The sequence below is a fragment of the Adelges cooleyi genome, unplaced genomic scaffold, assembly GCF_023614345.1.
Source record: "Adelges cooleyi isolate 19-005CV unplaced genomic scaffold, UGA_ACOO_1.1 ACOO_flye_CR_arks_rails_tigmint_CR_PRNA_30, whole genome shotgun sequence".
Lineage (NCBI taxonomy): Eukaryota > Metazoa > Arthropoda > Insecta > Hemiptera > Adelgidae > Adelges > Adelges cooleyi.
Window position 1 is genome coordinate 22,286,177 of NW_026095971.1, and position 27,502 is coordinate 22,313,678.

Below are 27,502 nucleotides of genomic sequence, written 5' to 3' on the forward strand. Positions count from 1 at the left end.
AAATAGCAATCGCATTCGAAGAAGTGGAACAGCTCACAAACTGTTTAAAAGAAGACGTACTCATAGCTAAGGTAAATTTTAAATCATTTACTCTTAGTCTCGACTCATTCCTTAATATTAGTTACTTTTTGAATTCAAGTCCAACACTTTTGATCTGTAATAGAGTTTATTTTCAACTGCTTAATACATTCTTATTGTTTACTCGTGATGGTGATTTAGAACATAAACTATACAGAGCAGTTGCTCGAAGTCGAAGTAACGCCTTACACACAACTTCACTCGATGGTGGCTGCCACCGAACCATTTGAGAGGTTGTGGAACATCGTTCGTGATTTTCATAGTTATTATGAAACATGGTTTAACGGTTAGGAAAACAAGCTAGCTTGTCCAAACGTTCTCCAAATGTTTATGATTTCTTTATTCGACAGGACCGTTTCGACATCTAAACGCGGCGGAAATCAAAGACACGGTGGACGACATGTGGAAGAATCTTTACAGGCTGGCAAGAACGCTGCAAGATTATCCGGGATCGAAAAGAGTGGCCGAAATGGTCCGGGGCAAAGTGGACAATTTTAAAAAATACTTGCCCGTCTTGGAAACGATTTGCAACCCCGGAATACACGAACGGCATTGGAATGAAGTAATTCCAAGGCTCCGACCAACGGGTCGGACTATTTATAATGTCCATATCATTTTATATGTATGTATTCAGATGAGCAAATGTGTCGGCGTGGCTTTGCGTCCAACCGAAACGTCGACATTGTCGGAAATGATCGAACTCGGTTTGATAGATCACATCGAAAGTCTGGAAGAAATCAGCACGACTGCGTCCAGGGAATACTCGCTGGAGCACAATCTCAGGAAAATGAAAGAAGAATGGCTGCACGTGGAATTCGAATGCACTCCCTACCGGGATAGCGGTGTCAGTGTACTGACATCTCTGGACGACGTGCAAGTGATGTTGGACGACCATATACTCAAAGCGCAAACCATGCACGGGTCCGTTTACATAAAACCGTTCGAAGCCGAGATGGACCGTTGGGAGAAAAAGCTGATAACGATGCAAGAAATCCTAGACCTTTGGGTCAAAGTAAGTGTGACCGTTTCGTGGTGCCACAGATTTGCGTACCTATGATTTTATAGGACCAACAGGTCTTGGCTATGGGCACTGAACTCAATATATTATGAAACGTGTATTTAATACACTGTACTACCTATAGCGGGCTACTTATGACAATTTCCACTAGTAGGAGGCTGCTATTTTGTGAACAGTTGTTTTAACATGTATGTTTTATCGCTGGGGGGTCGTTCAAATATTTGTCGTAAACGTAACGCTGGATGTCACACTCGGTGGCAGCGGAGGAAGGAGGGGGGAGATGAGATATAAAAATAGAGATATTAGAGATAAGAGATAAAAATATAGGTAACGGATTAGAGATAAGATATTAAAGATAAAAATAGAGATAATGCATTAAGGATAAGATATTAGAAACACTAGATTAGATATAAATATAGAGATAACAGATAAGATATGAAAAATACTAGATTAGAGATAATAGATAAGATATAACATATAAGAGATACTAGATTAGAGATAAGAGATAATCGATTTGAGATACTAGATTAGAGATAAAATATAAGAAAAAAGAGATTAAAAATAGAGATAATGTATTAGGGACGCTAGATTACAGATAAAAATAGAGATAATAGATTAGAGAAAAGAGATATAATATCTATGATGTATGGAAATATTGATATTTGTAGTAGTTGCAAAAATCCAGACTCAAAAAACAAAATTGATTTCCATGAAAACGGCTTGTTTAACAAAAATTTACAAAGATAATTTTTTGTAGGGAATTCAATTTCCTTTAAGAATATGTATCAATAGAATTTTTCAGGCCAATAATTTACGAGTTTTGGATAAAAAAGGCCATTAGTGTAAAAAAAACGTCAGTCGTCATGATAGGTATCTTAATGTTAATGGCTCTAACTATCACCATAATTTTTTTTTATCATCATAAACAATATTTTCATAGTACCGTTCAAAAAAAAAAAAATTGTTCGTTTTTTTTGGCTCAGTCTAATATACATGTTTTTTTTCCCATAATATATCATGGAAAAGTAACGTAGCATTTTTACTTTCTACGAAATTGGTACACAAAATGGCTGCCTCCCAAGTCGGGACGTTTTTTTAATCTGAGTACAAGGTTTATAGGGTGGTTCTTATTTTGCTGATTTCGAAATTTAACCGAGACGCAGTGGTCGGAATATGAAATTAGGTTGCCAAATAAAATTTTACAGTTATGTCGAATACGGCATAAGAAATTAAAATAATAATACTGATAGTGGAGAGAGTGATGTAAATTTGAATTATGGCGATTTGTTTTAACTTTTGAAAATAGGACCATTAAATGGATTTTAATATTTTTGTAACTCAGTCGGTTGGGCACTATGATTGGTGCTTCAAAGGCTTTGAGGCTTCAGGGTTAACGTCTAAAAATGATTTTGCCTAAAGGTGCAACGAATCTGGATGTACTTGGGTCCGATATTTAGCTCCGAAGACATCAATCGTCAAATGCCGGAAGAAGCGCAAAATTTCCGAACAGTCGATGCCATATGGCGACAGATCATGATAAATACAGTAAACAACCGTCAAGTACTCGAAGCCACAGAGTATCCAGACATGTTGCAGTTGCTTCAGAATTGTAACGTGATGTTCGAACAAATACAAAAAGGATTAAACGAATACTTGGGAAAGAAACGCCTGTTCTTTCCTAGGTATGCGATACGTTAAAAAAAAAACCCCCAAAAACCCGAAATAGGTGATTTAGTAATTGTAGTTGAACTGAATAACACAATGTTGGTGTTTTGTAGGTTTTTCTTCTTATCAAACGACGAGCTACTGGAAATCTTATCGGAAACGAAAGATCCCTTACGAGTCCAGCCGCATCTCAAGAAATGCTTCGAAGGTATTGCCAAATTAAATTTCACCAGTAACGTAGAGGTAATCGGAATGATATCGGACGAAGATGAAATTGTCAACTTTAACGGAATTATTTATCCAACGGATGCAAAGGTAGGTAATCGATTTCTATGTATATTCATATTTTTATTGTATATACAGGGTGTAATGTAAAGTTCTACCGTGCTTCAAAAGAAACATTCAGGATGCTCTATGGGTACAATAAATGGTATTAAATTTTTTTTAATTTAAAAATGATTTAAAATAGAACTCGTATCTCAAAATATAAAATAGTCTTACAGAAAAAACAATTTTAGATTTGAAATCAAGAGAAAAAATCTTGTTAAATTGATATGTAACATGATTTTTTGATATCTGGCCACACTTGCAGTGGCCACTGAGTGGCCGGCACGTGACCAAAACTAACATATGACATGTGACACATCATTTTGGGTTAGAATTTTATTCTCAATTCAGTGGTGTCCTTAGAATTGTTTTATATTAAATGGTGTGTCGCATGCCATGTGTTGGTTTTAGTCACATGCCGGCCAAACAGTAGCCACAATTTTTTAATGAGATACGATTTCTATGAGCTGACACCTATGTCTGGGATTCGGTCACGGGTTCCCAAACGATAACAAGTTGTCAAGTCACCACTATGGTCATGACGGTTAAAATGAGAACATCCTCGGTCCTGCATTACCCCGTCTTACGTATCTTTTTATTTTGTTAGGTTATAACCACATACTATATGAAAACAGATAGCTCACTCGGCATGTAAACTAAAGTCATGACGTCAAATGACTAAAAATGAAATCAGTGTGGCCACAGATTCAAGCATAATAATATCCCAGACTACCTAAATAATAAGAACTTTTTTAAATCTGTGACAACACAGTCGTGGCTATGTTATTATTTACTAATAGAAATAGCAACTAGTTTTCTAAATTTCAGGTATAAAAAATAATAAATAGGTAATAATTTAAAAAAAAAAAGTACTGAACTATTTAACTATAAGTCTCAAATGTATCAATACAATTTTTTTGTAAAAACAGTGACCTACTTTTGTCGTTTTTGAAATGACCGAACCAATTATAAACTGTATGTAATGTGTGATTATATTATGAATTTACGGTACAATTATCGCATAACTAAAATACAGTATGCTAGTACTAATACGGTTTACATTCTTTGTAATTTTTAAATTTACATACATTGAATCTTTATTTTTATTTGTCGATTTACTGCTTCGTGAATGTTTATTTTAATTAAAAAAAATTCATGATTCCTTCTCCTCGTGTTCCATTGAATATTGTTTTTATTTCATTGTTGACATACAGTTGACCTCCACCGCATTCTATCACTAATGGTCTCACCGTCGATTTGACCCCTGGGACTTTTTTGCCGTCGATCCAGAGTGCATCGCCTTTAAATTTTATGGTTAAACCACCTTGGTTAAAAACTCCATCTCCTGAAACGTATTCAATAAGTAAAATGTGTGTTATAAGGTAGGGCTGGCGGTATTTGATATTTGAATACCGGTAATACGGTATTTACCGAAAATACGGTATTTATCGGAAATAAGGTAATTACCGACAATTTTGCTATTTGCGGTAATCTTTGTAACTATCACATATTATAATATAATACAATATATAAGGTGTACATGAGTATACGTACATTTTTTATTATAGGAACGCTCCTCAAAGTTATTCAATGTGGTTGTTTCCCTAGATTTAATAAATAAAATTATAATAGTATAACGTCTGTAAATTTGTTGAAAATAGGATTTATGTAGATAATAAAATTAATAGTTATCAGATATGGAGCCAAAGAAGACGTTCAGAGGGTTCCTTTGAATTCCACGCTGGCTTTCCGGCGGCCACCTTTTTATTATCAGTTAATAAATATTTAATGTTGAAATTTATAACAAACAAATTTGAATTTAAATAAAAATTTTAAATTTATAAAGGGCTTTTCATTTTGCCATTCTTATATTTTTATTAATGTATAATCAATGTATTTTTTTTTATTTAATGTAATCTAATGTAACCCAATGGCCCTTGCTGCCGAGGGTAATAATAATAAAAAAAATTCTACTCAGTTGTATATATAATTATATTTTTAGTATTTTATTTTATTTAGGTAGGTATACACGTATACGTTATAATTTTTCATTTATTTTTGAACGAGGTATTGAAGAAAACTAATGAATTTTGTTGGAGTATGTTAGATGCAAGGCTACTCAGGATTTGGGAATCTATGAACTATAATCTACAACTAAATTTGATTAAATCTAGGGAAAAAATTACATTGAATCACTTTGAGGAACGCTATATAATATGTATCTATACTCTATATACTTTAAATATTATAATATAATATGCGATAGTTACAAAGTTTACCGCAAATACCTAAATGTCGTTAAATACCGTAATTTCGGTAATTACCTTATTTCCTATAAATACCGTATTTTCGGTAATTACCGAAGATGCGGTAATTATCGAAATTATCGGAAAATACGGTTTATCGGTATTTTGAAATACCGGTAATAACCGGAATTACCGGTAATACCGCCAGCCCTATTATAAGGTACGATAATAACTTGACCCCGAGGCCCTAGACTTACCCGTATGACCGAAGTTATTAAACTGCGCACGATTGCCAACATTGATATTATACTGCTCACCACTGTTACCACTGAAGTTATTGTACTGCGCACGATTACCAACATTGTTATTATACTGCTCACCACTATTACCATCGTTCAACTGCACACTAGCTGTAATGCCAAAGTCATTATTCTGCTCATCTGAGGTGTTTGGAGTGTTAGACTCAGATGATCCATCACATTCTATGTCACTACATTCTATACAAAAATATAATTACTTTAAACAAAATAATACAATGTCGTATTGTCATAAAAGAAACCATACGATTTGCTCATAGATTTCCTAAATAAATTCAGTTAATTTCTCAAAAAAAAACCTTTTTCTTTTTTAGAGAGAATTACTAATAAATTGTATACAGCACTGTACACACTGTAGCAGTATATGAATCAATTCGTATAATGTTCAAAAAATATTTTAACAATACAAACCTTATAATAGCATTTAAACTAAAAAACAGCGTAGAACTTGTTTTTGTAGTATATAATTTTTTTTTTTTAAATTAATATAGATATCAGATTTAAAAATGAGATATTAACTTTATAAACTACTTGGTTAATACAAATTATTTATATTGTCCTTATCAATCGAGTATTACGAAAAATAAAATATATATTAACTAAGAATAACAATGATTAAAATTATTAATCACAATTGAAAAACTTATCACGAGTAATAGTTTAATTTGTCATGTTTGAAAAATTTAATCGTGGAAAATAGAAATTTAATTTTGAAATCACAAGACGTATATTACATAATAGTTCTAACATATTTTATTGTGTAAAATATGGCTTATAATTATACTTAATAGTTTTTAACCATCTTTAATTTCCTATCAGAAGTTATTTCAAAGCTCAGTCATAAAAATTACTTTAAAAAAATGCTTCGACCACACACTATGCCCCCCTAACCTCATAAGGTTATTTTTTTTATACCAAATCTTATAATATATAGTTACTTTTGTTTTTAGAAAAATAACCACCACACCTAAAAGCAAACGTTTATGTTTAAAAAAAAGAAATTTAACAAGAAAACTCAACATTTGATATAATATTTCCAAACGGTTTTAAAAAATAAATGATAAATAAAAAATACTTACGCCACGTACGTTGCCAGACTAAGCAAATGAATAATTTTAATAGTTACCATATTGACTGTTTTAATTTACCGTTTAATTCCAATTTACTAAAATATTCGGTGTTTTCAGTACACTTATAGGAGCAAAGTCAACGTGCACGCAATATCGGTTAACACAAATTACAAGCTATGATTATGTGTACCATAACATATGTGTAATTTGTACACGTCGTCGTTTAGACATAACAATTACTACAGCTAAGGTTACTTCAAACTCGAAGGTTATAATAAATCATAGGTTGAAAATATTCTAGTGTTAAACATTTCAATTTTAGAATTTGTACACGTAGATATTTTGATATATATATTTATTTTCCAACTGCCGTTGTGAATATTCATGAAACCAAAGATATTAAATTTTTAGTAAAATAACGTGTAAAACCTACATGGGTATAAGATAGTTTTAATAGGTGCCGTGTCTGTAATTTTATGTATCTTTTTTTAGCTTCCATGCGGAGCTGAGAAGGTATTGTTTTTACTTTATTTTTTTTTTAAATATTTTGTTTTATGTCTGGACCCACGATATCTCGTAAACCGCTGAATTGATTTCTTCGTGTAGCAACTCTATAGATCAGAAATCGTACCTGAAAGGTACATTATCGGGCCAAAAATTTAAAAAAGTCACCCTTTCCCCATCAAAATCGAGAAAACCACCCAAAAAATTTACAAATTTTTCAACTTAAAATTACAACGCTCTATAACTTTTTTAAAAATAGTCGAAAATGTTCCAAATTTATATGAATTGTTCTTCAAACATAGTACTAGCGATTAACAAAACAAAAATATATCATAAACCCTTTCCCCCAGAAGGGATAGAATTTTTTTCTTTATTTCACTTTTTCTATCAAAGTTTTAGAGATTTAGATCTGAAAATTAGACCTAAGGTAGATCTAAAATAGAACTATAACATATACAATTTTCTCAATAATCTGTAGTCAAATTTTTTTTTTATTAAGGAAAAACCCCAAAAATAGGGTAAATTTACACTTTGGCCGTAGTCAGTTTCTAGGTTGCTATGTGCGAGTGAGTCAACAGTCAACAAGTAATGACATTTTTTCATTATATTGTTAATTATGATAAATGGGTGACTATGACAGTACATTTTTATAGACAGACGATCTACCCTTTTTTTTTTTAAATTTGATTTTATGAAAATAACGTTTTCCACGCGAATACCTTATAGCACTGTCAGAGTATACGCATCGCAAAAACTAATATAATGAAGAATTTAGTCATCGATGTACTCATATATATATATATATATATATGTTTTATATTATCTGTGATTTTTAGTTTTAAGTTTTCACTCCTCATTTACGTTAGAAACTCGTAAATAGCTAAGGAGATCTTTAAAAACAAACAGCATCCATGTCTAGTTTTGTATGATTTTTATACAAAATTTAAATTTATATTCTATTTTTTTTTATCTAGGATTTATAGTTTTAAATAGTCAACCTTTAATAAATACATCATTTTGGGTCAGAATTTTAATTTCAACTCAGTTGTGTCCTTAGAATTATTTTTTATTAAATGATGTGTCGCATACTATATGTTGGTTTTGGTCACGTGTCGGCCACTCTGTGGACGCAAGTGTGGCCAGCTACCAAAAAATCACGTTACATATCAATTCAACAAGATTTTTTCTCTTGATTTCAAATCTAAAATTGTTTTTTCCGTAAGACTATTTTATAACGAGATACGAGTTCTATTTTAAATAATTTTTAAATTAAAAAAAATTGAATAACGTTTATTTTACCCATAGAGCATCCTCAATGTCTCATTTGAAGCTCGGTAGAAATTAACATTACACCCTGTGTATATGTATATAAATTAAACCTACTTAAATATCTTCAATTTTAGAGGGAAAAAATGTCAACATTTGAATTGAAGTGGTGACTAAATATTATCCGAAAGTAAATGAAAAAAATATTTAACCTATTGGCTAAATTGTTTATTAACTTAAAGAAAAAACAGAATTTGTATTTTTTTAAATTTTATTTCATTATCTTTCCAACGAGCGCACTCCGAATATGGTAGCATCGAAACTGAAAGAGAATCAAACGGATAAGACAAAATAGCTTTGAGTCACCTCTAAAAATATTTTCCGATCAAGTTAAAATGTTGTCATTTTCTTTCTCTAATCCTAAACTAAAGATTTTTCGGGTAAAAAAAATGTAGTTTTTTGTTTGGTTTAATATCTATTAATATTGAACGGTTGGTTTCAAAAGGGTCTAGTGGAAAAATGGTTGATACAAGTCGAAATATTTATGATACAATCGTTAAGTGAAATCATCAACAATGCGACCAGGGAATACCAGCTTACTCTACGTGACAAATGGGTATTGTTATGGCCTGGAATGGTAGTGTTGTGTGCAGCCACTATTAATTGGACGGCAGAAGTCGAAAACGCTATTGGACAAAACATATTACCTGTAAATATGAAACACACAAAATTGATTTTAATTATTTCAATAATTAGATACTTATTGCAAAATATAGACGTACCACGACCAGAGCAATCAACAAATAGAAAGTATGGTGAGATTAGTGCGTGGAAACCTTAACAAAGGAGAAAGACAAACTGTGTGTGCTTTAATTGTTATCGATGTTCACGGTAATGTTATTTGCTACTTATAATATAATAAATTTCTAAATTCTAATCCAAATCAAAGTCGATTTTGGACTGAAACGGGTTTAGTCGAAACTTTAAAAAATAATTAGGTATTTTAATATTTGATGTTTAAATAGCCCGAGATGTAGTCAAGAGTTTAATTGATCTCGAGGTGAGCAATATCCGTGATTTTAATTGGATTTGCCAGTTACGTTATTACAACAAAGATTCGAGAACAACCGTTTCAATGATAAACACAACACTCGATTACGGTTATGAATACTTAGGAAACTCTCCAAGACTAGTTATAACGCCTTTAACCGATCGTTGCTATAGGTAAGCGAACAGAACGGACGAGTACTGGCCATTTAATATTGTTAATACTCCTTTGAAACAGAACTGTAATGGGCGCATTAAAATTACATCTCGGCGGTGCATCCGAAGGGCCAGCCGGTTCGGGAAAGACTGAAACTACAAAAGATTTAGCCAAAGCTGTAGCCAAACAGTGTATTGTATTCAATTGTGCCGACGGATTAAACTTCCAATCTATGGGAACATTTTTTATGGTGAGTTCAATTTGTGGTATATTATGCTATGTTTCAAGACGATAAGTCTACCAAACAAGGGTTCTAGAATTTGGATCATTTTTTTTTTTATAAATTGATTGAAGTCGGTAAACAAGTCTTACACGGTTTACGGTAACACATATATTCACAAATTGGCTTTGCCAATTGCTTCGAAATTACTAATATCAGAGGTTTGAGAAATCCAACATTCCTGTGGTCGTTCGTACATTTTCGCGTTACACTTTCACTTTCATTTAGAGATAAGAGATAATATATGTGATAAGAGATAAGTGATATGAGATTAGAAATATAAGATAAGAGATTAGCGATAAGATACAAGAGATAAGTGAATAAAAGAGACACAATATGTATTATTTTAAGCGGAGAAAATAACTAGGTTTTTTTTCGATACATTAACATTAAAATACGATTTAATTGATGATTATGGCCTATACGAGTAACGATTAAAAAAAGTACAATAATGTAAAAACAATAGAGTAAAACATTTATGTTCCTAAACTTGTACGGTTACCAGGGCTTAGCTCAGTCTGGCGCATGGGCTTGTTTCGATGAATTTAATAAAATCCAATTGGATGTATTATCAGTAATTGCTCAACAAGTGCTCACTATACAAACGGCAGTGCAGGCAGGAGTTGAAAAATTTATGTTTGAGGGCACAGAACTAAGTTTAAATTCCACTTGTGCCATTTTCATTACGATGAATCCTGGGTAAATATACTGAATTTAGTGATGTTAAACTTGCCTTTAACGTAGAGACATGTACAACTAATGCTTGTATCGATATACGTTTACTCAATAGATATGCAGGAAGACAAGAACTACCAGATAATTTAAAAAGTTTATTTCGAACTGTCGCTATGATGGTGCCTGATTATTGCATGATCGGAGAAATCAAGCTGTATTCTATGGGTTTTAGTGATGCCCGAAGGTATATTGAAATAATAGCATAGCTAGCATTGAAATAATTAAGTCGGTAATTAACATCTTTCCTGTAAAATTGTTCTGTGTTATAGTTTAGCCGAAAAAATAGTAGACACTTACAAGTTATGTTCAGAACAATTGTCGACTCAGTCACATTACGATTATGGAATGCGAGCGGTGATATCAGTTTTAAAGTCAATTGCAAACCTAAAACTAAAATATCCCGATAAAAATGAAGAGCAAGTTGTATTGAGAGCAATTTATGAAGTTAACATGCCGAAATTTGTGTTAGAGGTAAGCATAATAATGTATTGTGTGTCAATTTTATTTTACATTTGTAGAGCTGATTAGTGTTTCAATTAATCAGTTCCAAATAGCTGTAAATATACCTAACCCACTTTGGTAATCTCCTTTGATACCTTTTACACAATATGGTCTCAGGCTTTAAAGAATAATATTGGATAGGATTGTACACAAAAGAGATATTCCTCAATAGCTGAGACAGACCATTGCGTTTCCTTTTTTATAAATATGGAAAATTACTGATGTGCTCCAATCATTCGGCATCCTCTTTTTCTCCATATGTGTTTAACAATTCAACCGCTATGTTTTGCCCCCTGTCTTCTGGGCTTTTAATATTTCTAAATAGGATTAACAAGTAATAAGCATAAAAAAGTAGATACGCGTACAATGTTTATTGTGGTACACATAGTATCAACAGCTGTATATTTTACCGTTTTAGGACATACCACTTTTTATTGGGATTTACGGTGATTTGTTTCCCGGAGTTGAGTTGTTAGTATCGGAAAGAGAGGAGCTTGTGGAAAGGATAAAAATACATTTGGAAAAAAGAAACTTACAGTGTACACAATGGTATTTGAGTAAAATTATACAAATTTACGAAATGGTACTTGTGAGACATGGCATCATGATGGTCGGCGAACCACTTTCCGGCAAGACTTGTGCTTATCAGGTATTTTTTAATGCTTACAATTGTTTTAGAAACGCACCTACTCGTGTTATAAATGTATTGCTCATAGGTGTTGGCCGAGTCGTTGGGCGACATGCAGTTGAATCGAAATGCTCTTTTGAAAGAATTCAAAACGTCTTACAGAATTATCAACCCAAAAGCAATAACTATAGGTCAATTGTACGGGCAATTCGATACGCTATCACACGAATGGCACGACGGTAGCATATAATAATAATAATAACAATAGAATTTTTAATAGAAAATCTGGTTTTCAACGGAGAGTGGTAATACATTTGTATGCACCCGTTTAGGAGTTTTAGCAATTGCATTTAGGGAATTCGCCAAAAGCGCTAACCAAGATCGCAAATGGATTGTATTCGATGGACCCGTCGATGCGGTATGGATAGAGCACATGAATACTGTATTGGATGACAATAGAAAACTTTGCTTGATGTCCGGAGAAATTATACAAGTAATCAATTAAGTTTAGCTTTTTTCAAACATCTTTACTTTTCAAATATGCATTTGAGTTTATACTACTATGACTGTTATGTAGATGAACAGCAAGATGACTATGACGTTTGAGCCTGCTGACCTGGATCAAGCCTCTCCCGCCACAGTGTCTCGCTGTGGAATGATTTACTTTGAATCCAAATCACTTGGTTGGGTCTCGTTTTGGCACTCTTACAGACAGCTGCTGGTAAATAAGCTTTCGCCCGACCAACAAATTATGATGGACGAACTCGTCGAATGGCTCATACCAGCAGTTTTGGATTTTGTGTTTAGATTTTGCAATTTGTTTCTATCCACTTCTGAAAATCATATGTTTAACGTGAGAAACATTGTAGTAAACTTCAATTAAATTTGTATATTTAAAAAGTCGCTTTTGTAGTCTTTTACAAGGGTGTTGAACTCGTTGTTGAAAGAAGAAGCAGGCGTTGGAGTTGCTTCTATCTGGTTGACGTGTGTCACGTTATTTTGTATCGTTTGGACTATGGGCTCGACAATTAAAGACGAAAGCCGCAATAAATTTGACTTATTTTTTCGGAAATTAATTCAAGGCAACAATGAAAAACATCCAAAACCTGAGTCGTTTAAGCTCACCAAAAGTCATCTCTTTCCTGACACGGGCACGGTTTATGATTATATATATGATAAGAAGAACAACGGTACTTGGATTTTTTGGTCTGAAAAATTAGACCTGAAAAGGATTCCACCGGACGCTAAAGTAAATAATATTATAACGTTTCTGTACAATGGTTTAATAGTTTATTTTTTAGCTAAAATAGTTTATAAATACAGGGTGTAATGTAAAGTTCTATCCAGCTTCAAATGAGACATTCAGGATGCTTTCTGGGTACAACAAATGGTGTTTATTTTTATTTAATTTTAAAATGATTTAAAATAGAACTCGTATCTCAATATAAAATAGTCTTACGGAAAAAACAATTTTAGATTTGAAATCAAGAGCAAAAATCTTGTTAAATTGATATGTTACATGATTTTTTGGTATCTGGCCACACTTGCGTCCACCGAGTGGCCGGCACGTGACCAAAACTAACATATGACATGTGACACATCATTTTGGGTTAGGATTTTATTCTCAATTCTGCGGTGTCTTTAGAATTATCTTATATTAAATGGTGTGTCGCATGCCATATGTTTGTTTTAGTCACATGTCGGCCACTCAGTGGCCATTCGGTGACCACCCTGTGGACGTATATGTGGCCAGATACCAAAGAATCATGTTATATATCAATTCAACAAGATTTTTTCTCCTGATTTCAAATCTGAAATAATTTTTTTCATTGCACCCAGAAAGCATCCTGAATGTCTCATTTGAAGCTCGATATAACTTTACATTACATAAATAAATTAGTGTACCTATGTATCTATCTATGTATACACATAAATCCCCAAATCTAACCTGCTCAATTTAATATTGGAGTCAAGTGATCTACAGTTATAAGTAATCCATTGTTACAGGTAAATGAACTTATCATTGGAACAGATGAAACGGTCAAACAACAATATTTCCTCAATCTATTATTGAAATATGAAATCCCTATTCTGTTTGTCGGCCCAACCGGCACGGGGAAGTCGGCTATAGTTCTAGACTATTTGAAGCGTTTAGCAAAGGAAAAATATTTGATCAACGCACTTAACTTTTCTGCTCGCACTACTGCCCATACAGTACAAAATATAATCATTTCCAAACTAGACAAGTGCGTCGTTTTACGCAGTATAAAAAAAACTAATTTCTCTAACTATGTGTCCTTACTTTAAAAAGACGGAGAAGAGGAATATTTGGACCACCGGTTGGTAAAAAATGCATGTTATTCATTGACGATTTAAGCATGCCGTCGGTCGACAAGTATGGCGTGCAGCCTCCAATAGAGTTGCTAAGACAATGGATTGACCACGCTTATTGGTACGACCTCCAGGCCATGTCTAGAATCGACATACTAGATATGGTATGTTATAACAGTGTTTGTTTTTTGTAATACCCTTTTCATCACTACACGCTAAGGAGTTTTTTTTTGGTTTTAATCAATAGATCTTTATCGGTGCTCTTCGACCGCCCGGCGGTGGTTCTAATGATATCACTGCGAGGTTCACGAGGCACTTAAACGTTATTGGTATAACCCCGTTTAGCCGAGAAACCACGTCAAAGATATTCACTCAGATAGTCGACTGGCATGTCAGCAAGGGATTTCCCGAAGACGTCGCGCTACAGGGAAAAGTAACTAGAACGGTTAAATTTAGTCGAATAGCTGTTAGCGGGGTTTCAAACGGCTTTTGGTTGTGAAGTATTGGACTTATAGCGCTCTAGGTAGGGCTTGAATGAAAGAGAGAGTTGTCAAGTTTTGAATGATTGCCACCTTGACAACTCCTTATTTCATTCAAGCCCTACCAGAGCGCTGTAGGTCCAATAATTCACAACCTACAGGCGTTTGAAACCCCACCATTCTTCTTGATACACCTTATACTACATGTTTTGATCTTTTGACTTTATAGAATATCGTTGAAGCTACATTGCACGTGTACACAGAAGCCGTGTGCACGTTTTTACCGACTCCCGCAAAATCCCATTACACTTTCAACCTTCGGGACTTTGCCAGAACCGTGAAAGGAATGTTTCTGTTGCCCGCATCTCGGTGCAAAACCGTGGAAAAGTTGTTCCGTCTTTGGATCCACGAGACATGGCGAGTTTTCGGAGATCGGCTGGTCGACGAAGACGATCGCTTAAGATTATTCGAGATCTTGAAAACCGCTTCGTGCACTTGTCTGGGACAACCGATAGACGCGTATCTCGGCGATCTAATGCCTGCGGAAGAGAGCTTACTGAACGCCAATCACTTGCGAAATCTTTTCTACGGAAACTATATGGATCCCGACGCCGCCGATAAAAAGATCTACGACGAAGTGTGCAGCGAAAAACTGCTATTGCGAAACATGGAATTCTATTTGAACGGGTACAACGCGGTTTCTGAAAGTCCAATGACCTTGGTCATGTTCAAGTTTGCTATGGAACACGTGTCTCGGGTGAGTAGAGCACTTCACCAAGACAACGGGCACGTGTTGCTGGTCGGAATTGGCGGCAGTGGAAGACGGTCGGCTGCAAAGCTAGCGACTTTCATGGCCGATTTCGATTTATTCCAAGTCAGTACATTCTCGAGTTCACCTTAAAATATATGACAACACGTCAATCGGTTCATTTCGTTTTTATTGTAACTACTACTAGGTGGAAATAGTAAGAGACTACGGCAAAGACGAATGGAACGAAGACATTAAAAAGCTGTTAAGAGACGCAGGATGTAAAGGGAAACCGGTAACGTTCTTAATGTCTGACAATCAAATAGCCGATGACGGTTTCTTGGAAGACATCGACATGCTTTTGAACACTGGTGACTTGGCAAATCTATATCAGTCTGACGAGCGAATAGATATCCTAGATAAAGTGTCAAATATAGCTCAGAGTCTGGTGAGCGACTCCAAATTGTCAACTACTTAGATGTAACAGGAATAGGAATTAACTTGAATAAATACACGGTTTTTTATTTTCAGGGTAAAACCATCGAAACTACTCCAGTTGCTATTTATAACTTTTTCACAGAAAGAGTCAAGTCAAATCTGCATATTGCTCTTACAATGTCGCCGATAGGTGACACGTTTAGAAATCGAATAATGATGTTCCCCTCGCTTATTAACTGCTGTACAATTGATTGGTAGTTGATTAAAGATAAAACTACAATAATAAATATAGTATTAGTTTGTAAGAATATATTTCTTATAGGTTTACTGTGTGGCCCGAAGACGCTCTTGAAAAAGTCGCCCAATATTTTATACAAACAATGAATGTGCCCAGAGGTATCGCCGCATCGTGTGTGATGATATGTAAAGAGTTTCATTCAACGGTGACGGATGCTTCTACTAGGTATTGAAAAGAGTCTATTTTTTGAGTTTCGGATTCAACGATCAGCTTGTATGGTATACCGTAATGCGTTTTCTCAGGTTCTTTAATGGTTTGAAGCGACATAGCTACGTAACACCGACATTGTATTTAGAACTGATTAGAACATTTAAAAACTTACACAAGAAAAAAGTAGATGAAATAACTACATTGAAACAGAGATACCTGACGGGTTTGGACAAATTAGATTTCGCTTCCGGACAAGTTTCCATTATGCAAGATCAACTAACAGCCCTAAAGCCCAAGTTAGAAGAAACATCACTAGCAACCGAAGCTCTTATGGTCAAAATCGAACAGGACACGGTGAAAGTCGAAGCAAAAAAAGAAGTAAATCGATAAATATTGTAATTGTAATGTGTTGGACTACTAATCCTAATGACTCTGTTGTCTTAGATCGTCGGAGCTGACGAAGCTCTCGCCAATGACGCTGCAGCAGCATCGCAGGCGATTAAAGATGATTGTGAAAGTGACTTGGCAGAAGCAATACCGGCGCTGGAAGCTGCGGTTTCGGCGTTGGACACACTTAAGCCGGCCGACATAACAGTAGTTAAGTCGATGAAAAATCCTCCGTACGGGGTCAAACTGGTATTGGAAGCGGTCTGTGTCATGAAAGGTATTAAATCGGAACGAAAACCCGACCCGAGTGGGTCCGGTCGAATGATTGAAGACTATTGGGGACCTTCGCAAAAACTCATTTCTGATACAAAGTTTTTGGACAGTTTGAAAACGTACGACAAGGACAATATCGATACCGCAATAATGAAACGCATTCGAGAAAAGTATAGCTGTTTATGGTACTCGATATTCTATTGTTTATCATTAAAATTTGCGCGTTGTTCATTTTCCAGATACATACGAGATCCAGATTTTAATCCGGTTAGTATTAAAGCTGTCTCGAACGCGTGCGAAGGTCTGTGCAAATGGATCAGAGCATTGGACGTTTATGATAAAGTAATCAAAATAGTCGGGCCGAAAAAAGAAAAGCTGCACCAAGCAGAAACTGATTACGCTATGCAAATGGAAAGACTCAACGAAAAGAGGGCAGAGCTGGCCGCGGTGCTGGCCAAACTGCAAATGTTAAGAGACGAACTTGCTGAAAAAACCAAGGAAAAGAAGGAGCTGGAAAACGATATAGACCTGTGTTCTCAGAAACTAGCTAGGGCAGAACAACTTATCAGCGGTCTGAGCGGTGAGAAGAGTCGATGGAGCCAGACTGCCAAAGAGTTGCAGTTGACCTTAGATAACGCCATTGGAGATGTTTTAATATCATCCGGGGTGGTTGCCTACCTTGGAGCCTTCACGGTCGACTATAGAACTGTTAGTGCTTCAAGCCAATTCAAACTGAATTAATTATAAAACAATAATAGTACTTATGTGGAATTTCTTACAGAGTATCGTTCGAGGCTGGAACGTTTTGTGTCTGAATGAAAATATTCCTTGTTCGAAGCAGTTTTCATTGGTACTCACATTGGGCGATCCGATGCTCATACGATCTTGGAACATATTTGGTTTACCGGCTGATAATTTTTCGGTCGAGAACGCCATCATATTGTGTAATGCTACACGCTGGCCTTTGATGATTGATCCACAGGGTCAAGCGAATAAGTGGATAAAAAATATGGAAAAAGAGAACAATTTAAATGTCATCAAGTTGTCGAGCGCAAATTGTATAACCATTTTGCAGCTGGCCATTGAACGCGGTTTACCAGTTCTGTTAGAAAATGTTCTGGAACAAATCGACGCCACATTTGGTAAAAGAGGATTTTCGGACATATTTTTCTTTTTCGTTTTCAGCACACATATAAGAGTACAAAAAAAAATGTCAACACGTTTGTTATAGATCCTGTTCTGTTGAGAAATGTGTATACTCAAGGAGGAGTACAATATTTGAAGTTTGGTGAAAACTTGTTGCAGTACAACAATTCGTTCAGATTCTACATCACTACTAGACTCAGAAATCCACATTATTTACCAGATATTTCAGTCAAAGTAAATTACTTTAGTTTAGTTAAGAACACTTAGATGTCTACACAGCCAGTCTCGTAAAACATTTAAGTAGTTAAATTTAATTTGTTTTTAATATCTATTATGAAATGCATACGAAATTGTTTCCTGATAATTGCCTTACTTTACAAAAGGTGTGGTTATAACATATTATGTTTTGTTTAAATACAGATAACTTTGTTGAACTTTATGATAACTCACGATGGACTGCGAGATCAATTACTTGGGATTGTTGTGGCTAAGGAACGACCTCAGTTAGAAGAGAAAAAAAACGAATTAATAATCGAAAGTGCTCAAAACAAGAAACTACTAAAGGAAATCGAAGACAAAATACTATTTGTCCTGTCGTCGTCAGAGGGAAATATTTTGGAAGACGAATCTGCCATACAAATTCTTTCATCGTCAAAAGTAACTCGACGTTATTTCCAAGATAATTTTGTATTAATATATATTTTATGTTGATGATTTAGACATTGTCTGCGGAAATTCAAGTAAAACAAGAAGCCGCTGCAGTTACTGAACAAGAGATAGACGTGGCTCGCAACGTTTATATTCCTGTGTCCAAACACTCGGCAGTTTTGTTTTTTTGCATTTCGGATTTAGCTAATATCGATCCAATGTACCAGTACTCGTTAACGTGGTTCTTAAATTTATATCATCAAGTGCGTTCAACTCTATATTGTATACTATTCACTGATAAAAATGTAACATGAATGATTGTACCTTGTACCTTGAATGATTTACATCTACATCTAATAATAATTTTTAAAAAAAATGGTTTATTTTATTTTATTATATACAGTCTATCACAAAAAGTGAAGAATCTGATGACGTTACTAAAAGAATAGCCGTTTTGAATGAAAATTTTACATACAGCATCTACAGGAACGTTTGCAGATCGTTGTTTGAAAAAGATAAACTGATATTTTCATTTGTACTGACTATTGGAATTTTTCAATCGAAAGTAAAATTAATATTAATTATGAACAACGGTGAATTTTGTGAATTATTATTAATATAATATAAATATGTATGTGTGTGTAATAGGAAAAACTAAATAATGAATTGTTGACATTTTTTTTGACCGGTGGTGTGGATCTTGAAAATTCACATCCAAATCCTGTTTCCGAGTGGTTACCCGATAAGTCATGGACTGAAGTTGTGAGAGCATCTCAATTACCAAAGTAAATATAAAAAAAAAAACATTTTAGCTAGTTAGAAATTGGTAAACACCAATAGAAAAATTACATCAATTAATTAGATATGTTCATCACAGGTTAAATGAGCTGTCCAACTCATTCCGAACATCCGCTCGAGAATGGAAATTATGGTACGATTCAATTAATCCCCAGAACGATCCTATGCCAAATCCTTATGGTAATGTTGAAGGGTTTGAAAAACTTATAATTATCAAATGTTTACGATACGACAAAGTACTTCCTGCAGTTCAGGTATTGTTTAAAAACTGAATTATTACACATGCACAGATAATCATGACGACCCAGGTAATAATTATTCGGACCTTTTATTTGTAAAACTATGTTTTAGCAATATGTCATAAACAGTTTGGGACAACGATACGTCGAGCCTCCGCCATTTGATTTGGCCGATTCGTTTAAAGACTCAAATTGTTACACTCCTTTGATAATTATACTGTCGCCGGGTGCGAATCCGATGTCAGATCTGATTAAGTTTGCCGAAAATAACGCAATCGACCTTACTGATTTAATGACCATATCTCTAGGCCAAGGACAAGTAGGCTATTTATTGACTTAATTATTAAATACGTCCAATTATGCTGAATATGCGATAATAAAATAATACAGGGCCCTAAAGCAAAGCATATGATAACAACTGGCATAGCGACGGGTCGATGGGTTGTATTGCAAAACTGTCATTTAGCCGTGAGCTGGATGAAGGAACTCGACAGAATTTGGGACGAAGACATCATACCCAATCGAATCCACGACAAGTTTCGTCTTTGGCTTACTAGCTATCCCCACGGCGATTTTCCAGTCACTTTATTACAAAACGGTAAAATATATATTGTGCACAATACGGGTGACACGCAAACACACATTCACATGTTTGTTTTAGGGATTAAAATAATCAACGAAGCTCCTAAAGACCTCAAATCGAATTTATTGCGTTCCTATCAATCAGATCCAATAGGCGTTCCTGATTTCTACGATAGCTGTAAAAATGTCTCTTGCTGGAAACCTTTGCTCTTTTCGCTTTGCTTCTTTCACGGGTTAGTTCAAGAAAGAAGGAAATTCGGACCACTCGGATGGAATATTCCTTATGAGTTTGACCAAACAGACTTGCGCATAAGTGTTATGCAATTACAGGTAAAAAATTGAATATACATTTATACACTATAGGTTTTAACGATTTTAGAGATATCAATGGTCGTGATTTAATTAGATGTTGCTGAACGATTATGAAGAAATCCCATTTACAGCTCTGATGTATCTTACTGGTGAATGCAACTACGGCGGTCGTGTTACCGACGATAAAGATAGGAGGTTGCTTAATTCGTTATTGTCATTATTTTATAACCCCAGAGTCATTGCAGAAGAATCGTAAGTAGAACACAATAGACAATTGTTATAACATTACAATGGAATTATTTCAAATATTTCATTTACTCTCATCTCAATTGTCCGATATAAATTTGAACTCTCAAGAAATCTATTTTTGCATACCTTTCCTCATTTCTTCCCTCTAGATATTTAATCTCATATTTATAATCTATTATCAGTTTACTTTTGTCAATTTGTTTGCAAGTTATACATTCTCGACGAGTGGCGTTTACCACGTTCCCAAAGACACTACTCGTGAGGGATGTTTGAGTTACCTAAATTCATTGCCTACGAATGATCAACCAGAAGTATTTGGATTACACGAGAATGCAAATATAACAAAGAATAATAACGAAACAAATATGGTACATATTTTCGTATTATCTAAAGAAGCTAACGCAAATCTCGTTGAAAAAATGTTCAAATTAGAATATATATTGTTCATTTCAAAATTGTAGCTATTAAATGGCACAATTTCAACACAATCGCAAATTGTCGGAGCCGCTAGTGATGTGAATGTCGATGAAACATGTTTAGAATTAGCCAGCTCAATCGCTCAGAGCATTCCAAATATATTTGATGTTGCTGAGGCCGTTTACAAATATCCAACGAGATATGAACAATCAATGAATACTGTTATTCGACAGGTTAGGATCTACCTATACTCAAACGCTGTCATTAAAACGGTCGAGCATCGATAACAGCCAATTCTACATTTTAGGAACTAATACGTTTCAATAAACTGCTGAACGTTATCAAAAAGTCATTAGCAGAGATCCAAAAAGCAATAAAGGGTGTTGTCGTCATGTCAGCCGACTTGGAAGAACTTCACACAAGTTTAGCCGTTGGTCGCGTTCCGGCCAGTTGGCTAAGCAAATCATACCCGTCGCTAAAACCATTAGGCGGTTATGTAGCCGACTTGTTAAAGAGGTAATAGAGTATAAAAAAAAAATGATAAATAAAAAAAAACGAGATAAAAATGATTATAAACTGTTGTTTTATATTATAATTATATGAAAATCGACTCTGTTTAGACTGAAGTTCTTTCAAAATTGGCTCGACAAAGGTGTACCAGTTATATTTTGGCTTTCTGGGTTTTATTTTCCTCAATCTTTTCTGTCGGGTGTACTGCAAAATTTCGCACGAAAACATAAGATACCTATCGGCCAACTTGGATTCCAATTTGAAATTACCGTATACGAAACGGACGAGGACTTTGAAACTAAACCAGTCTGGAGAGCTTACTGTCGGGTAAAACATTGTTTCTTAATGATATAATATTATAGAAAATAAATTGTATTAACAAAGTAACATAATATGATTTATTCGATTAAAATAAATATTATGCGTATAATTGTGCGTTGAAAATGTTGCTACACTTTTTCATGCTATCGTCTAAAGGAGAAGTCCAGTGAAGAAGAATTTGGAGTCTTTGTAAAGGTTGGGTATAGTTATTAAAATTGTATTTCATTGATAATACTATTCAAATTATAAATCCTGATTAAATACACATTATATTATACACATTAATAATTAATTTACCGCCAATTTAGTAATAATAACTGTTGATTTTGCTAACAAAAAAAAAAATGTCTTGTCCAGTTTTTGTGTGTCTTTAGATATGTGGTCTATTTTTAGGGTCTATTTCTGGAAGGTGCTCGGTGGGATCGAAAATTAATGATGCTGAATGAATGTTATCCCAAAATCGTCCACGACACTGTACCAGTTATTTGGCTTAAGCCTGGCATCAAGGTGTGTATTTAATATAAACTATAACAGTTTTGAGTCACCGACAAAGACGGGACAGATAAACATTGACTCGAAATGATGGTTATCGTACCACAGCAACACCTGTACAAAGTTAAACGTGACGTTAAATAATAATGATACGTCTTGTACGACAGTATTTTAAAGCTTGATGCCGCACGAATATTGTTAAATGACATTATTTTATAAGTATCCTGTGGAATAGATTTAAATATTAGGTACAAACTTTATCTGTAAACATTGTCTTGTGAAAAAACTATGAATACTACCCCATAAAAAAAAGCCAGGATACATGTCTACAGGAGAATCATTATAACTGAAAGTGATTGTATCAGTTTCAAATAAACGCTTCCACTCGAATCTGTAGATGATAGAAATACAAAAATCATCTTAAAAGCTATAATGTGCTTAAAATTGTAATTATAGTGGATACGACTAAGGTCTGGGGTTGATCATCTGTCTTCAATCGTTTGTTACTCTTATATAACTATAATTAACAATATAGTGAAAATATTTTCAAATACCTGTTGACTGTTGATTCAATTCAATCAAAGCAATCTAGATATTTACTCCGCTGAAAGTGTAATTATTGCCTTATTTTTTTTGTTTTTTCTTAATAAAAAAAAAGTCTGTTTGACTAAAGACTTTTAAGAAAATCTAATACTATGTTAAAGCCGCTCACGCTAGAACAGACTGATTTTCAGAGCTAACATTACATAGTCCTAGAATTTCGCTTAAAAAAATAGAAATATAAAAAAAGTTGACACCACTTACAGGGGAAAAGGTTTTTGGAGTTGCTACATGTAGTTAGCGGTTCACCGGTTAGTATATGTCATAGGTCCAAACACACAAAAAAATAAAAATAATCACACATCATTGTAAAAGCAATACCTGTACTGAATTTTTTATGTAGCAACTCTATAGATCTGAAATCGTACCTGAATTGTACTTTTTTGCTCCAAAAATTTGAAAAGTTTACCCCTTTCCCCCTCTTCAAAATCGGAAAAAACGTTCAAAAATGTCGATAGGTATTTTTCAACTTAAAATTATAGTAACTTTTTTTTAAACTGTCGAATTAAATCCAAATATGTATGGAACATTCTTCAATTAAAGTACTATCCATATACTCTTGAAAATCAAAAATTCTTTCCCTGGAAGGGGTAGATACTTTTTCTATATCTCTCTATTTCAGTAAACATTAAGGACACACGGCAGACTTATTTTTATTAAGAACAAACAAAAAATAAGGCGATAAATACACTTTTAGCGTAGCAAAGTTGCTATGAATTAAATCAACAGGTTTCTGGAAAATATTTTCATTATACTTAACTGTTAAATACAATATATATATATATATATATATGGTTAACAAAGGCAACAAATTATCATAGACAGACGACCAGGGCTGTATACGATTAGGGTTAATCGTATACACACTCATACTAAAAATACAATTTTTAAGACATTCTTGACAATGTTTTTTTTTTTTTTGTTAGAAACATCATTACATGTTGACTAATAAATCAAATGTTCAATTTGTTTCAGACACAATTTTTAAAGAAGTCTTCATACGAAAGCCCTATTTATAAAACAAGCGCTCGACGTGGTGTGCTGGCGACCACTGGACATTCGTCAAATTTTATTATGTTTATAGATCTCAAGACTGATAGACATGAAAACCACTGGATAAATCGGGGCACTGCTTGCTTATGCCAACTTGACGATTAGAACAATTCTGCGGCGGCTTGGGTCACACTATTACGTCTGAAAGAGTTTTCAAAAGTATATCTGTATTTGCAATCGTTTTTACAAGGAATGCGTTTACAGCGTTATCAAACTAAAAAAAAATATAATAAAATATACAATTTCATTTAGAAAATTTAAGTATGGCATTTTGTTTTATTACATTTCGTACATGACGTTCAAAACAATTATATAATATTATAGGAAATTCGAATAGGTATTGTAGATACAGGTGCACGGGAACAGTGCGCAGGTTTATAGCTCCGTTAACAAATGCATTGACGACAATTGTTTTAGCAAGCCCAAACAATAATAATACGTTTGTGACCTGGTATAATATGTGCAAGTTAATCGAAGTTCGGAAAATGAAGGTCATAGACACGCGTTATACAGTTCTGATCCTTTTGAATTTCTGCAGAGCCGTCAAATCGAGATCCAGTCCAAAACGTTTAGTGGTAAGGTCGGACAGCTCTCGGATATAGTCGAAAGCCTGATTGCAATTGCGCCAGACCCATTTGTCGGTGTACTCGTAGTCGTACTTGAAGCCACGTGACACAATCAGCAGTGCAAAACTGTCGGTGGCCACGCCGGGCGGAAACATTTTCAATATACCGGATGTCAACACGCTGGCTTCCGGGTTTGCCCGTATAGCTTTTCTGGCCAGACTGTAGTCCGCGTGCCAGGATTCGTCGGCAATGGCGTTCATCACGGTGGTCCGGCTGAAACTCGCCGCGTAGCTGCACTTCAAACGCGTCAGCAGCCCTACAAAGTGTTTCACGATGGACTGCCAATCGCAGCTTTTCATCAGCCGGTTCAGCTTTCCCAGGACGGCGTCGTCGGTCATCGCGTCGGCGGATATCATGTTCGCGTAGATCATGGCCACGTGACGGTACAGGAACGAATCGATCACTTGGTCCATCTTCTGCAAGACCACGTCGTACCACGCCAACAGCGTCCTGTGGTCGACGTCTTGCCGGACGGTGCTGTGGTACAAATCCCACAGCGTCGTTTCCTTGGCGCTTATCGACTTGTAGATGTCGTTCACTTGGACGGCACTCTGCAACAGCATCTTCATGCCCGTATCATCCGACGACGTGCCCGGTTCGTTTTGCATGAGCACGCTGAGCGTCAGCCATTCGGGCTCCATCCAGAGGGTGTTGGGCGGTCGTTTGTCGTCGGCGCGACAGCCAGCCGACAGGACCTTGCCGTTTAAATCCTGCAGGAACACGTTCCACCGGGTCATTTGACTTTCGCTGTCCGTGAAAAACGACAACGAAGCTTGTTGGTCCGTGTCCAAGCCGAATTTGTCCCACAAAAACAGCACCAGTTTCGAGTACGGATTGTCGCGGTAGCCGGCGACACTCGGAAACACTTCCCAATACCGTTGGAACCATTTCCTGGGCACCACGCAGATGGCGTAGTAGGCACTGAGCAGGTCTTCGAAATCCACGTCTTTGTTGTACAGACAGTCCAGCGCCGGCAGGATGAGTTTACAATTGGGTATGGTGTTCTCGATTTGTTTCCACATGGCGTTGATTTTGGCTTTGGATTGTGGCTCGCCGCCGGCCGTCGGGTTGCTGGTCAACTTGTTCAGCTCGCTAATGTAATGCGCTTTCATGTCGACCAACATTAACGACAGAAAATGTCTTATCGTCACTGTCGGGGTGTTGGAAAAGATCCTACCGGATATCGTGTACACGATCCTGTCTTCTTTGCATTGGCCGTTTTCTGCGAGCACACCGCTATGGTTTATCACCGCAACAACCGTGCCGGGATCTATAGCTTTGCAAGCGCGAATATTGACTTGGAAATAGTTAGCATATTGAACGGCATAGGCCACCGTCGTCAGTACACTGAAAATAATTATTGTTTTCCACATTTTCAACAGCTGGTAGTTGGCTGCCAGGCTGACGGTGGAATAAAGTTGTAAAATATTATCCAAAACGCACTACACGATAGTTTTTCCACTTTATAGTAGAAAAAAATTATCAACTGGCGTGTTGCCGTCACTAAAAAACAATTGTATTTGTCTAGTTAAGTAAATAGGTACACCACATACGTGTGAATAGACGTTTACTGAATTATGAACAATTAAACTCTTAAAGTGACAAAGACAAAACAACACTTACTTGTAATTGAACCGTAAGTTCCAGTTGGTTCCACCTTGAAAATTTAAACCATTGTGTTACCTGTTAGAAATTTATTCGCACGGTGGGTTAGGTCAGGTTGCTCGGTGCCTATATAACCGGGTTGACCCAGTGTATTAGATTGAGACAGTTGCATCTTAAGTGCATCTTAGACAGCATTCTTGACTTGGACACCTTGTTCAATCTTAAATTGCATCTATTGGCTGCCTGTATTCTTGCTTTTATTTCCTTTCGTATTACATTATTCTGAGTTGTAAGTGTACCTGGGTACTTGAAAACCATCCAATGAGCTGTCGTCTACTATAACATAGTACTGTAGAACATATGGTGTATTGAAATCATAGTATATATTATATATTATATATGCTGGTCAATACTGTTGATAGGGTTTTAAAGTGTTTACACGGCTTGTAACTATTATCATTTCTGTTTTGATATTTGTACGAAGCGTTTCGCGTAAGACAAAATATCGATTTTTCTGTTTTTCTGTTCCGTGTTGACAGAATAGTTAAAATCAAAACTAATTACAATGGTGAACTTATTGGCGGCTGTGCTATTGGTCATATGTTCCATGTTGATTGGAACAACATGTAGGCCAATACCAGTGGATAAAAAGTTGCCTATAATGTGCTATGGCGACGGCTTCGGAACGAACATTCCAGTTGTAAGAAAGCCGGCCATTCTTACACTGGACGACTGTCCGCACTCAAAGAAGGTAAACACACAAGTAACGAACTTCTGCTAGAAATTTACATATTTTGCTACTCTCCGAAATCTATTTAAATATAAAATATCGCTTTATAAAAGTTACCACCAGAGTACAAAGCAATTCTCTCGGTTCTACAATCCCACCTAATTTGTGTACAACCCTGGCTGGAAGATAATAATAAATCAATGAATCCAAATAATGCTGTCATATAATTAC

At 35.2% G+C, this 27,502-nt stretch overlaps 2 protein-coding genes across 3 annotated transcripts; one reads left to right on the plus strand and one right to left on the minus strand.

The window, feature by feature from the left end:
* The first annotated feature begins 2 nt into the window (after positions 1-2).
* LOC126838160 (dynein axonemal heavy chain 3-like) lies at positions 3-24,519 on the plus strand. Its single transcript, XM_050572327.1, has 46 exons — positions 3-71; positions 220-364; positions 429-640; positions 713-1,090; positions 2,516-2,778; positions 2,875-3,076; positions 8,997-9,200; positions 9,268-9,382; positions 9,517-9,715; positions 9,777-9,945; positions 10,481-10,674; positions 10,766-10,894; positions 10,980-11,181; positions 11,630-11,860; positions 11,928-12,078; positions 12,172-12,332; positions 12,417-12,692; positions 12,753-13,088; positions 13,847-14,085; positions 14,151-14,334; positions 14,418-14,603; positions 14,879-15,523; positions 15,606-15,845; positions 15,929-16,089; positions 16,158-16,298; positions 16,376-16,661; positions 16,728-17,113; positions 17,183-17,651; positions 17,725-18,085; positions 18,175-18,323; positions 18,510-18,746; positions 18,809-19,000; positions 19,141-19,302; positions 19,386-19,522; positions 19,615-19,789; positions 19,887-20,093; positions 20,165-20,372; positions 20,436-20,686; positions 20,763-20,920; positions 21,126-21,285; positions 21,379-21,567; positions 21,642-21,850; positions 21,955-22,171; positions 22,322-22,360; positions 22,559-22,672; positions 24,233-24,519. The coding sequence occupies exons 2-46, from the start codon at positions 283-285 to the stop codon at positions 24,413-24,415; spliced, it is 9,789 nt and encodes a 3,262-aa protein (XP_050428284.1). The 5' UTR covers positions 3-71; positions 220-282; the 3' UTR covers positions 24,416-24,519.
* On the minus strand, positions 4,026-6,947 carry LOC126838171 (putative uncharacterized protein DDB_G0278921). Of its 2 annotated transcripts, none has more exons than XM_050572343.1 (4): positions 6,731-6,947; positions 6,590-6,618; positions 5,592-5,816; positions 4,026-4,433 (listed from the first exon to the last, which is right to left on the minus strand). In XM_050572343.1, the coding sequence occupies exons 1-4, from the start codon at positions 6,778-6,780 to the stop codon at positions 4,231-4,233; spliced, it is 507 nt and encodes a 168-aa protein (XP_050428300.1). In that variant the 5' UTR covers positions 6,781-6,947; the 3' UTR covers positions 4,026-4,230. The 2 variants fall into 2 exon arrangements, with proteins under 2 accessions (XP_050428300.1, XP_050428299.1); XM_050572342.1 differs by having other exon boundaries at positions 4,027-4,433; positions 5,592-5,831; positions 6,731-6,946.
* Positions 24,520-27,502: the final 2,983 nt, after the last annotated feature.

Bases quoted from the DNA above. Each gene is read 5' to 3' on its own strand.
- LOC126838160 (XM_050572327.1), top strand. From the start codon at position 283: ATGGTGGCTGCCACCGAACCATTTGAGAGGTTGTGGAACATCGTTCGT. The intron at 365-428 runs GTTAGGAAAACA...TTTATTCGACAG, and splicing joins TTATGAAACATGGTTTAACG to GACCGTTTCGACATCTAAAC. The intron at 11,861-11,927 runs GTATTTTTTAAT...TATTGCTCATAG, and splicing joins GCAAGACTTGTGCTTATCAG to GTGTTGGCCGAGTCGTTGGG.
- LOC126838171 (XM_050572342.1), bottom strand. From the start codon at position 6,780: ATGGTAACTATTAAAATTATTCATTTGCTTAGTCTGGCAACGTACGTG. The intron at 5,832-6,589 runs GTAACTATATAT...ATTTTTGTATAG, and splicing joins TTATTTTTCTAAAAACAAAA to AATGTAGTGACATAGAATGT. The intron at 4,434-5,591 runs GTAAGTCTAGGG...AATACGTTTCAG, and splicing joins TAATAACTTCGGTCATACGG to GAGATGGAGTTTTTAACCAA.